Source organism: Anser anser (genome assembly GCF_964211835.1).
Source record: "Anser anser genome assembly, chromosome: 6".
NCBI lineage: Eukaryota > Metazoa > Chordata > Aves > Anseriformes > Anatidae > Anser > Anser anser.
Window position 1 is genome coordinate 4,358,149 of NC_139726.1, and position 12,672 is coordinate 4,370,820.

Consider the following 12,672-nt stretch of genomic DNA (forward strand, 5'->3'; position numbering starts at 1 on the left):
CCATGCTAGTTAAGTCACTATGGTAAAATCCTTGGCAGGATTTTTTTTCAATAGTTTATTCATGATGTTCATTATTATGAGCTGTAAAGACTATGAGAATTTCATTTTTTAAATGTCTTATGGAATGTATCACTTTCTTAGATCTTGTAGACATGCTGTGGAAACCATAACATAAAATATGAGTTACTTACAATAACTAATTTTAATCCCATCTGCTAAGTATGACAACATTAGCATTTCCACTTAATTAAAAACACCCTTAAAGCAGCAATGTTTTAATCACTCCATTTTATTTACTCTCCTCCGGTGTCACTTATAATTGTAACTTTTTATTTTTTAATAATGAGGGATTTTTTTTCTCTGTGCATCACACAAAAAAGTGCTGTCGATAATTAGCAGTCTTCTGTTATTACTAGACTCAGGTGTCACAACTGTGTCTCATCCTCATTACAGTAAAAAATTTCACCTATCAGATTCATTATTGCTAGATAATGCGACTGAGAGCCTTAGCAGGCCCTCCAGAAAAGTAATTCAGCCAAGCAAAATTATCAGCTAATTATATTTAGAATCAAAAGCCCAACAACTATTTGCAGATAAATTGTATGAATTGAAGTGAATAGATCTGAATATTAAGATTCATAGATTTAGCAGATGATTTGTTAATTGGAATAAAAAGGTCATTTACTAGCCATTTTAACAATAGATCAATCGGAACTCTATTTATTATTTAACTAGTAGTGCTTAAGGACTGAAATGAAGAATAATTGTATTATTGTTATGATATGATACTTTTCTGGGAAAAGGCAGGAACGCGTGGAAGTTACGAAGCTCCCCTTTCCCTGTTCAGCCTGAAGCTGTGTCTGTGTGCTGGGAACGCGCTGCCCAGTTTGGTTTGATCCATAGCTCTTGGCATCTAAAGGTGCACGGTTTGCAAGGAGACTGGCTGCGCCGCGGTGAGAACCTGTCCGAGGGTGCATGTAAACTTTGGGGCGGAAAGGTAGAAAATTAGTATGCGAATAGGATCATTTGCAAATGAAAGAATTCCAAATTTTACCTTTTATCTAGTAAACTACAGAAACATTAAATTCTGCTTTTACTAATTCATGATCCTGATAAAGGATTTTCGTAAGGGGGAAATTGCATACTCAAATGATGACTCAGATTGCATCTTGGCCTGCAGTTTTGTTTTAGGGAGCTGTTCTTTTTTTTCATGCAGACGATACGATTAAAAAGCAAATATTTTAACATAACTTAGTGATCTGAGCTATTACTGAAATGTCCACAGTTTCACTCTTTTTTTTTTTCCTAGATTAAAGAAAACTTTAAAAATCTATTTGCTTTGACATATGACACAATATTTAAGAACTGAAATCATCAATTAAATCACACATCAGAAACATTTCCCTTTGGTAAAAAATATAGTGCTAGACGATGTACACTTTGAAATCGTTGTTAATGTTTAAAATGCAATCTGAAGTGCATATGTTATTTAAAAAAAAAAAAGGAAACATAAATTACAAAATTTAAGTTTATGGAAAAACTAGCAATCATTGCCTAGCAAAAGCATTTGCAGAGAAATGTGTATCTTTGGGTTTTGTGGATATGCATAGTTTTGTAGCATGAAAGCTGACTGTGTTATTCTTTATTTTATTTTTTGCCTATTGAAAAACAAGTAGAGCTAAAGTAAGCAGGATTCAGTCTGGACTGGATTGGGTGCCTGTAATAAAGTAACAAAGCCAATGTGTACATGAACGTAGCGAAAGCCTTTTGGATTGTCACTGAAAATAAAAAAGGTGAACACTGACAAGATTTCAGATTTTTTCTGGGGACCGAGGGAAACTGAAGTTAAAAATAAAGTCCTCGTATGGTCAACATGTTGGAGGAAATTCAAAGACTCTCATAAAATAAACATATTTTAAGAAGTGTTTTGAATTTCAGTGTGTAATTTCTGGCCAACAGAAATTACAGTTGTATCTTTTGAGGGACATTATGTCAGATCAATGGTCATTATGCAAAAAAAAATAAACTGAAAACTTGATGCTTTAACCCATTCAGTTATTAAAATGCAAACAGGAATCAGATAGCTTTTCTTTAGAATTGCAACTAGAAAACTTCGTGCCATTGTGTCGCAATTATAAAATATTTGGATTCGATGTTACAGAAGATACGTAAATTGTTCCTTAAAAAAACAAATCCACAAAACATAACAGACTTTGGCAGGGGAATCTCATCAGTATTTATTAAAAATTTTAAAAAAGTTTATGTCCTGGAAAATCAAGGAAATCATTTGAATCATGTGCATAAGCTAAAAGATCCCAGCCCAAAGCACACTGCGAGTTGTTCCTAGGCTGTGTTTAATTCTAACCTTTGGACTTGGAAAGTTTGAGGAGGGTGTCTGCTCTGCCAGGTAAGGGCGATTGTGTGCATCTGTGTATACGTACACGTATATACAAATGCGCGTATGCATGCCCTTGTTTTTCTGCAGTATTATTAAGAAAAGCCGTCCATACTTCACCATGTTGTTACATGTGTCTGTCTGCTGATTATAAAATGTGTTAAACAGTATTTAAAAAACAAAAAAATGCAGAGCTGCGCTTTGATTTATTCAGCGAACAAAACATATGCTCGCTGTTCTGTTCTATGTAATTCATATGATCAATAAAATTTTCTTTAAAAAGAGCAACTTTGGCATTTAGAAGGATTGAGCTGCTGAGCAGAAAAATGCTTTACTTGTGCTATATGTAGTCAACCTCTACGCTCTTGCACCAAAGTAAGTTTTTGGCTCCCCAGTGTCCTGTTCATGCTTTTATTATTTTTAATCTTCAGGGTTGAAGCTGTATATTGCGGCTGTTATCCACTGTGTCCCAAGGCCTTGGTGTACCCGGAGATATTTCCAGGTAGCTGCTTTGCTGCTCACTCCTTTTCCTGAAAAGTAATACGCGATTCACGCTAAAATATAAAGTTTGAGAATAAACTTGAGCAAAAGCAATTGTTTATTTGGCAAGCCAACATGTTAGTGTTAAGGAAAATTTTATGTGTTTTAATACATTAGACGAAGTTTATATTTGCCATCTGTTCTTTTAAGATAACACAAAAGCAAGTTTTGAAATAGCATTCTTCATTGTTAGCATACACAACCCATAATGATAGATTTTTGTTAAAAGGTCAGTGATGCTGCAATGGCTTGCAGATTTTTTTGAGATACAGAAAAAAAAAAAAAGACGCCTGAAAATCACACCAAATTATTTAAACAATTTAATACTTAATACTATGCAACTGTGGTACAGGATACACACTAATGTAGTACCAGTTCTTTGAAAAATCTCATCACTAAATATATCACATATGCATTGTGTTACATTAGAATAATGTATTTTAATCACCCAAAGGAGATGTCTAAACAGCACAACTACACAGTCTTATTTAGCATTAAACATCCTTGTGAGCTGAGGTAACCTTATAAAATCATGCTTAAATAATGTAAAACACGAGGCGGCACAGAGCAATATGCATTTTTAATTAGTAAAGTGACTAATATCGAGTGTGTGCTTTGAGGTTTTTGTTTCATTAAAAATGTATCTGTTTTTCCTGCAGCTGAATATCTGTATTCTACACCTGAACAGCTTTTTAAAAGGCTTCAGAATTTCTGCAAGAGACCAGATATTGTAAGGAAACATCTCTATAAGGTAGTTGTTCAGAACAGTTTTATGTGATATAATGCCATATTGAAGTACAAAGGAAAAAAAATTAAAAAAACAACATTTAATTAACATACTAATGTTTAAAGGAAACATGCTAGGGAGGGATATTAGTTGTTACACTAACAAGGATTAATTAAACTAGATGCCAGTTGTATTAACCTAGGTCTTATGAAATACGTGCACTTAATGCATGCTACATGCTTTTTTTTTTTTAATTTATTGTTTTCTAAAATGACTGTCCTTTACATTTGGACCCAAGAGGCTTATAAAAATGAACCTGGATTAATGTAACTCATTAGTTTAAAAGGAAAATAAAAGAAAGATCCTACAATTATACTAATGAGGATAAACCTACCTTCCTATCCTAATTTAATCTGCAGTCCTCAAAACATGCAGGTGACTGGGACCAGGTAAGACTTCTCTGCCTTCTGGAATTATTTGAATTATTTTGATAGTTATGATTATTTTAACTCTTTGCTTTTTGAGTTATGTTAAGCATAAAAAAAAAAAGTTTATTAGAAGCATAATTTACTGGTATTTATCATGTCCTGTTCTTTGCAGCTATTTATGTAGAGAAAATACAGTTTAAGTGATAGACCTTCCATTCGAGTTTTGATCAAGTGTTCAATGCTAGACTGACTTCTGCGTTTTCAAGATGTGTATTTATATTGCTAGGAATCACTTTTTTTTTTTTTTTAATTATGTAGATAGAGCACTAAATTTTATATTATTTCAGTGAAAAATCATTATTACACGATACTGCTCTTACAAAATAACTGCTATTGTCTGCATGCTAATATGCAAACTTACAGCATTTTCTGTTCAGCTATAACTTTTACAGCCCTGGAAGCGCCGTGACCAGGGCAGATACACATTACCCCTGCACGACAAAGGTGTTCCAGGTAGCATTTGTGAAAACCTGGATTCACCTGAAAGTCCTTCGAGGGAGTGCATAGGCAGATATGCTGCTTGCGTTACCTGTGCAATATAAAAGCGGTCTCTCCTCGAGCATTCCTTGGCTGAAGCCACCCAGGCACACTGTTAACGAGCGAGTCGAGTAATCTCCTTCCTAATTTGGAGGCTCATGCTGCCAGCAGACCTAACCTCATCTCTCCAAGTTCCTCCCTCTGGGGACCAGAAAGTCTTGGTCTTGCAGCGTCTCGTGTGCCTCCCTACCCTTTTGCGCACACATGTAGCAGGAGGGAGAGTTTAGCCCGCACTTGACTTTTTTTGTGACCTAAAAATAGACATTTACGTAATGATACATCAAAGATGATGTTGTTTCTGCAGGAAACAGTTAAACTTCAAGAAAAAAGGAGAGAACCAAAAATGCAATTTAACACCCAATTTCAAGCTCATTATCTTTCATTGTCTATTAACTTGGCAATGGTTCAGAAGGTAGCTCATAATAGTTTAAAATGCTGACTGAACACTTCCAGCGCTCAGCATTACTTCTTGAGTCAATAGTATTGTATAGTTAGACATGGTGGCTTCAAAGGGGAAGCAGTCCTTTAAACGTTTACCTTGACATTTCCCGATGCTTCAAGTTCGGCTAACAGTCCTGCTCACGTGGATCTCCTCTGTGCGTGTGGATCCCCAGCTCCTAAATAAAGCCAGGGCTGGCACACCAAAAGTGGAAATAATGGCAGGTCAAATACTGATGTGAAGCAGTATGGGCTTAAAAAGTGGCACAGAGAGCAGTGTCTGCACAAGCCCCATAACCAAACTACTGATTTGCTTTAGTGATTCTCTTATGGAAAAAATAATTAAAAAAAAAAAAAAAAAACTTGGAATTATTTGCAGCCAGGGTGCAACTGCAAAAATGGGGGGGCTTACCCCATCCTTTGCAGACAGACTCGTGTGCTATGAATGGTGCAGCTCCGCCAGATGTCCTGAGTGTTCAGTGAGCGTCTGCAACAGGTAGCAACTGAGCTGCATGGGGATTGTTTTAAAACGAGTAAAGCAGGGCCTAATCCAGAACCTGTGAATACCATTGAAAAGATCCCTGTTGTCTTTAATAGGCTTTGGCTCAGCTCTGAGAATACTGTTAGAGTTGTCTTTTGTACCTACACCCACGTACACTAAGTCTGTATTTTGCAATGAAACTATCCGTAAACCTTCTAGGAAGATGCTAACTTAGACGTGTGTAACCAGAGTTGGAACGATGCTTCTTTTTAGGAAGCTGAAAAGAGTGAAATCATGAAGGGCACGCAGTGCTTCCACTGTGGTCTCAGTTATTTCAGAATGGTATAATAGTATATACTGTAGTGGCATAGAAGAGGGCCCCCCCCCACAGTAATATATACCAACTAGCTACTTCTCGTTCGGAAACCTTCCTGACATGCTCCCTACCACAGTTCTTAAAGTAGCTGTTCGGTTTTGGAAAAAAAGTAAAGCTGCTTTAAAAGCAAATAATGCTTTTCTTTACTGCTTGGGGATTCTGCTTTATAGATCAGAAAGTAATCAGCATCAGAAGTACTTCGAGTTATCTTTTCACATATTGTATTTTATTGCTAAGGATACCCGTAATAAGTAGACAGCAGTCTCATTAAGCAGGCAGTTATTCCTTCAGTTGTCCTCAGTGCCTGTGCTGACAAAGTTGGGGGCACGGGGAAGATGAATGGCAGCGGGGCAGCCAGGTTAGGGAGCCAGACGCAGCGAATATCCCTGTGAAAATGCACAGACCCGTGTATTAAAGTGTAATAGCTTAATTCCACTGAGCAGATTCATGCTGGCAGACTTTTAAAAATGCCCATAATGTAAGCACCTAGAGAAACCTTTCCAAATGATACATTACTTACCCTGGGTATTCTCACAGCACCCAGGGCTGGTTCATTTGCATTTCGACGCTGCCTTCTACCAGTTGTTAACAGAAGATCGAGATCTGTTGAAAACAAACCTCATTTGTTATCAATTATTTGTTCTCTTCTGGTTTTATAGAATCAAACGTTCCTCTTTGGTTCTGGCTATTTGTGGTTGCCAAAGTGCCAAAACGAAGCGAATAACAACAACAGGGCACCAGTTTCCACTGGAGCACACCACAGGACCTGTCAGTGTCTGCAAGCTCCCCGAGTCCTATCTTGTAGATTTAAAAAATAAATAAATAGGGTGAAACATTTGTTTCTGCACTATTTTCTTTGAGTTTACCTTTCAGTTCCCTCACTTCAGTTTCTTAATTTAAAACAGCATGTATAAAGAGTATACAGTGGAAAGGGACAAGAAGAGTTGCCAAAAGCCAGGCATGGAAGGAGCTGACAACTTTAAATCATCTCTCCCAGCCCTCCCAGCTGAATGAGTGCTGGTTGACATGCTGTCAGCTTCAGTTCCTGCAGAAAAATCCTACTCTCACTCATGCTTGTTTAACAGAGAAAAGAATTTGGCCCACTTTCTGACATTCATCTTCTCATTTCCATCACACTACAGAAGCTCACCTGACTATGAAAAGACACATGGCGTGATTTTTTTTTCCTACTTACACCACTGTAGAAGATAAGGAACTGTGCTGAATTCAAAGGGATTAAACTGCTGTAAAATCAAATTAGGATCCCTGTTAGACCTTAGACATCTGAATTGTTTCCAGTCTCAGAATTTGGCTGAATAGGGCTGTTCTAACAAAACTTTTTTCTTTTCTTTTCTTTTCTTTTCTTTTCTTTTCTTTTCTTTTCTTTTCTTTTCTTTTCTTTTCTTTTCTTTTCTTTTCTTTTCTTTTCTTTTCTTTTCTTTTCTTTTCTTTTCTTTTCTTTTCTTTTCTTTTCTTTTCTTTTCTTTTCTTTTCTTTTCTTTTCTTTTCTTTTCTTTTCTTTTCTTTTCTTTTTTTTTTTCCCTCTTTTTGCTCCATTTGAGATAAAGCGATATAGTTGCTATTTCAGGAAAACAGGTAGGAGTTCTCTTCTGATCCAGCTTTAATATTTAGGCACAGCTAGGATGGTGGCAAGAGGCCTTCTCAGCAACTTGTTGCACTTGCATGCAACTGCCCTCTAACCCAGGCAGCTCCGTGAGGTTACAGTGGGCTAGACGTGTGGGAGCTTGGGGGAGCCCCATGTCAGATGTCCATCGGCCATTCAGCCCCATTGCAAGGAACAAAATTTCTTCACAGCTCTTGAACAAGCCTTGTAAGAGCCAGGGAAGATGCCTCTGTCCTTATTTCTACTTCACCACCCTCCGAAAAAACTCCCTGAGAACTTCATTTTTCCATAGGCATGCTGCCTGTCTGGATCAGCACATCATGTGCTTAGTTTAATATCATGGTTTTGGTAGTGGTCAGCATCAGATATCTGAGAGAAGGCTGACACGGGTAGAAGTAGGGTGTTAAAGGTCTTCTCTTGGTCTTTTAGAATTAGAGCTTGGTCTTAACCCAGGAATCAGAGATTTTATAATCTTGCATGTTCTTTTAGTATTAAGTATTTCCATACTGTACATACTAGTTCTCCATTTGACATTCAGGCCCTTGGAAACCTCTCTTGCTGTCTTTCATGGCTCTCTGTAGCAAGGCAGTTCATTCCATGTTTACAGACACAAGCATTAAAAGATTTCCTTCAGTTGGCTCAGTGTCCCACCTTCAGTTGCATTGAGTGTCTCCTTGTTCCTGAGTTGTTCGCCTGGTAGCAGAAGCTCCCACTCCATTTTTTCCAAACCATTCATTATTTTGTAAACATTTGTCAAACACTTACAGTATCCTGGGCTTTTCAGTCTCTCCTTGTGAATGTTATCCCGTGTTTATATTCTTACCTCTTATCATTCAAGCCATTTTGATGCTTGAGAGCTGTTTTTGTGCTGGTGTGATCATTACTTTACGGAGTATTCTAGGCCATGCCGTCAATTTATGTGATGTGTTGTACTCTGTGATAATTTTCAACCTGCTCCTTATGGAGCCAAACACACTGTTTACTTTTTAACCGTGAATGTATATTGAGCAGATGTTTGCTTACAGTGTTCTCCAGATCTTTTGTCCCAAGCTGATAAAGTTAATTTAGAGCTCTCCAGGCTGTGTGAATAGTACAAATATTCCCACCCATCGTGCTGACTTTCCTTTCAGTGGCAGAGCAAGTTTGCAGGGAAAGAAGGAGGCACTGTACTGAATTCCTGCTTCTACCTGGTTGACATTAGGTGCAGGTCAGAAGCAGGCTGGAAGCACAGGTGTGAAACTTGTATTTTCCTCTTGTGATGCTCAATTTCCAGTGAGAATAATTTAAAGTGGTTTCAGAGATGGTCTAAATCTGCCTCTCAGAACCTGAATAGGAACGTTAGAGCAGCTAGAAAATGAAATGCAGCATGCTGCCTCCATGTCCTCCCGTCTCTGTTGGTGCTAGGAAGAGCTGCCTAAGTAAAATGTATGAACAAGGATTTTTTATGTGAAAGAAAACCTTGGTTACTTATTTAGAATAAAGAATCCTAGCGTAATTCGGAGAGGGACCTCTGGAGGTCATCTGGGTCCAGCCTCTGCTCAAAGCAGGGCCACCTTCACAGCAGGATGGATTCAATTGCTGAGGGTTGCGTCTAGGTTAGACTGAAGTCTTCACATTTTTCATTCCCATGTATTTGATATAGTCAAACACCTAGCTACATTAGGAGGTAGAAAGATCTGCTGGACCACGGACACAATTTAGGCAGTTTGGGTCAATCTAAGGTCTACATGCTGCACGTGGGTCCGGAAACACCTTTGGTAGAGTGAGGTCTGCTAGCTTTTGTGGATGTTCATGCTAGAAGAAATGAGCTAGCAGGGGCGGTTAGAAGTTGCCTGCTAGGTTATTCTGAGAGCCAACCATATTATGTTGAGTATCTCCTTGTTCTTGAGCTGTTTGCTGGAAGCAGAAGCTCCCACTCCATCTTTTCCCATGGCTTGCTGTGGCTCTCTGAAAGCCAGGGGATCGAGGAACTTTCAGCTCTCTGAAAATCCTGGTCTACAGCTCGTAGCAGTTGGCCATGCCTGTGGAGCAGGAAGAAAGCATTCATTAAGAAGGCAGTCCTGTGGGCATCTTTCAGCATCAACAAGAGGACTTTGAACTTTTTATTATAACAGTGATAGATAGCTTCCAGTTTAGTTTTAGAAAGTAGATGAACCACAGCCACTGCAAAATGGTAGATGGAGAAATGGGTCAAAGGAATTAAGATTGACAGAAGAGTTGCAAAACGCATGAAAACTAATTGTTTTTCAGTAAAGTGTATCCGCATTACCTTGAGAAAGAAAGCCTGAAGCTCTTTTCCTAGTGTCATGGTTGCTCAATGTGTTCTGAACCTTCTTTTCCTAATGGAAGGGTATCTTGCATAAATTCACATCCAACATCTATGTTTTTATTTAAACACAGAAAGAAAGAAGTGAGTTTTTAAAGGTTGATAAAAGAAACTGTAGTTTCTTCAAGGAAATACTATTACTCTACTGAGGAGTATTATATAGCTCTGGCTCGGGCCTCACAGTGCACCCAGTTCACGTAAACCAATGCTGTCTTTTGATGGTGGTTTCCAAAGGTGCTTGGAGTTTGAAAGCTGAGCTCCAAAAGTAATTACTACAAGCTGCTTTCCACCTTGATTCTTCCCTAATACTCACTTACAGGGGGAAGGAGCTGGGTCACGGAGTAAAGCTGACCCGACACAATTTGGCTCTGTAAATCACTCTGCTTTCTCGCACTCCAAGTCTCAGGTTTTGTGCTGAATAATAATCATTGATTCTCAATTTTGTTAAGGGAATTCTAAGAATGTGCATAAAATGTATACCAAAATAGTACTGTCTGCTTGAACTCCAGCTACCCTGAAGCAGCAGGTCTGAACGGATCCTTACTGAATTCGGAAGGTTAACTCTGAAGTCTACTGATGGCAGCATAGATATTAAATATTTCTGTTCCACTCTGAGGACACAAGAAACAAAAACGTTTGTATCATAGAAGATACTGCAGTGCTGCTGACACTTACTGTGCTGTCTCTTCACACAAAGATCTTGCTTTCTGTGAAAACTTTGCTACTCATGACGATTTTGTCTCTGCATATTTAGGAACTGTTGACTGAATCATGTTCTATTCCTTGAAAACATGAATGCCCAGACTTTTGCAGAGTTACCACTCTTACCCCCCTCCAAAAAAACAGGAGTGGAGTTGATTCTCTCCAAGGTTACTCTGAAGTAGAGGCCAAAAGCCAGACCAGCGATGGCGGCACAGGGGAGTTAGGCCCTCTCTCCTGCCGGTTCCTGGTTCTGCCAGGTCTGAGGTGTGAGGCGGGTCAGGCCCGCTCGGCCCTTGCTGTGTCTGCTGAGCCCGCTGGTAGGAGCGGCGTTTGGTGGTGGAGGTGCTCGATCAGGGCTGCCACCAACTTCACGGGGCTCCCTTTGGATCCGGCCTGGCGCTTCCAGCAGCCTCCCGCCGCCTCTCGGGGCCGCGCTGGGCAAGGCCGGGGCACGGCGGCGGGGCTGGTCCCCAGGACGAGCGGCTCCGCACACGCTGCTCCTCCCGAGGCCGGAGACGTCCCTTCTGCGGCAGCAGCTGACGTTCTGCGTGTGATCTCTCCTCTGCTTCCTCGTAGGGCGAGATGGCTGGCTTTTCTTGGGCAGCGCTCCGTGGTAAATTCAGGTCTCTGCTCGCAACAGAACCGAGGGAAGATTTGTGACAGATGGGGCTAAGTCACAAACTTGCAGCCTCAGGCAGAATTGTGGAAGTTTCCAGAGTGTGCCCATATTTACCTGATCAGAGAGAAAAGAAAATCTGCAGAGGAAGCCGAGCCTGGCTGCTTGTCATAGCTGACACAGAGCCATCTGCCACAAACCTGTGGCGGCTTCAGATCTCCAATCCCTGCCACCACCCCAGCTCAAATTAAATACAGATTCTTAGAGACGTTATGATGGTTACACATGTCCTCGGCATCACATGCAGGAGACTGTTCAAAAAAAATATGTGGCCTGTTGTATAACCGCACTCATGTATCCCATATGTGGTGCCACATTGAATTTCCGGTTGAATCTGTTTTTATCCTTTGTACTGGATGACATGGTGCCTGAATTCTTTCTTTTCGCCGACACGATGGCAGCCAAGCTGCAGCTTCAAACGCTCACACTTGGCTGGGTTTCTACCTAGGTTGCCAGGTTATCATTGGAGCCTTATTGTGTCCTCAAAGGGCCACAGGGCCTGAAAGGAGGATCCGAGTGCTACCGGACTAATTGGGCAGCCATCTCTGAATTGTTTGTAGGCAAAGGGCTGCTTTAGCACTTTTCTTTTTGCAAATTAATGACTCTCTGGCACAGGGGTTTTTAAGTGAAGGTATTAATAAGGGGTCTGGCAGGTAATCCCATGATTCGCGGAGTTACATTTGCATTTAATTAATCTTAAAGAAAGCTGAAAGATAAACAGCTGTAATTCAAACTAGCATGGGAAATATGCTACATGGTGCCATCTATCCGATAAAATGAAAGCTGAGACACTTGTTTTATTTCTCTCAAGGATGGAGAACAAACAGATAACAGTCAAAATACTTCCAATAAAAAGTAGTAGTATAAATGTAACGGCCGTTCATCAAGAATCTTTGCATCCAGTTACAAATACAGTCTTTTAAAGATAAATCACTTATGATTCCAGCAGTCAAGCTGCTATATTTGTTGATGTAAAATGTTTTGAAGATGTAGATTGTACAATAAATTTTTAATAAAGTGCCCACTGCAATTTTTAATTAGCATATCTCATTCATGTATAAGTGTGTACATCTATCTGTATGTTTATCACTATGCATATCCTTGTGTCAGAGTCAATGAATGCAATTGTGCCTTTATCTGATGAAGTAGAATCTGCTTTGCAAGTGATAATAAAATGTTCTGACAATTCCAAGATTTTCAGCTCCGTTCTGGGAAGAAGCAGGAAGAGGATTCTCGGTAAGTCATTACCACGTAAAGCTTGGTAAGACCTCTCCTGACGGACAGGTATGGTTTCATCCTCCCTCCTACCAGGCAGGGTGGCTCTTGTCCCCGTGCCGGCAGGCTGTCACCCAATGGTAAATG

General features: G+C 39.7%; 1 protein-coding gene across 38 annotated transcripts in view; it reads left to right on the top strand.

Moving 5' to 3' along the window:
* Nucleotides 1-12,672, top strand: part of GTDC1 (glycosyltransferase like domain containing 1) — a 290,802-nt gene that overhangs the window by 170,043 nt on the left and 108,087 nt on the right. For 19 of the 38 annotated variants that reach the window (XM_083841792.1, XM_083841793.1, XM_083841794.1 and 16 more), the window contains 4 exons: nt 2,827-2,897; nt 3,595-3,686; nt 4,082-4,111; nt 6,642-6,817. In XM_083841792.1, coding sequence (XP_083697918.1) covers nt 2,827-2,897; nt 3,595-3,686; nt 4,082-4,111; nt 6,642-6,800 — 352 coding nt within the window. In that variant the 3' untranslated portion in view covers nt 6,801-6,817. Of the gene's footprint in view, nt 1-803; nt 954-2,826; nt 2,898-3,594; nt 3,687-4,081; nt 4,112-6,641; nt 6,818-10,381; nt 12,348-12,672 lie in introns of those variants that run through there. The other 19 variants (XM_083841809.1, XM_083841810.1, XM_083841789.1 and 16 more) reach the window with 8 other exon arrangements.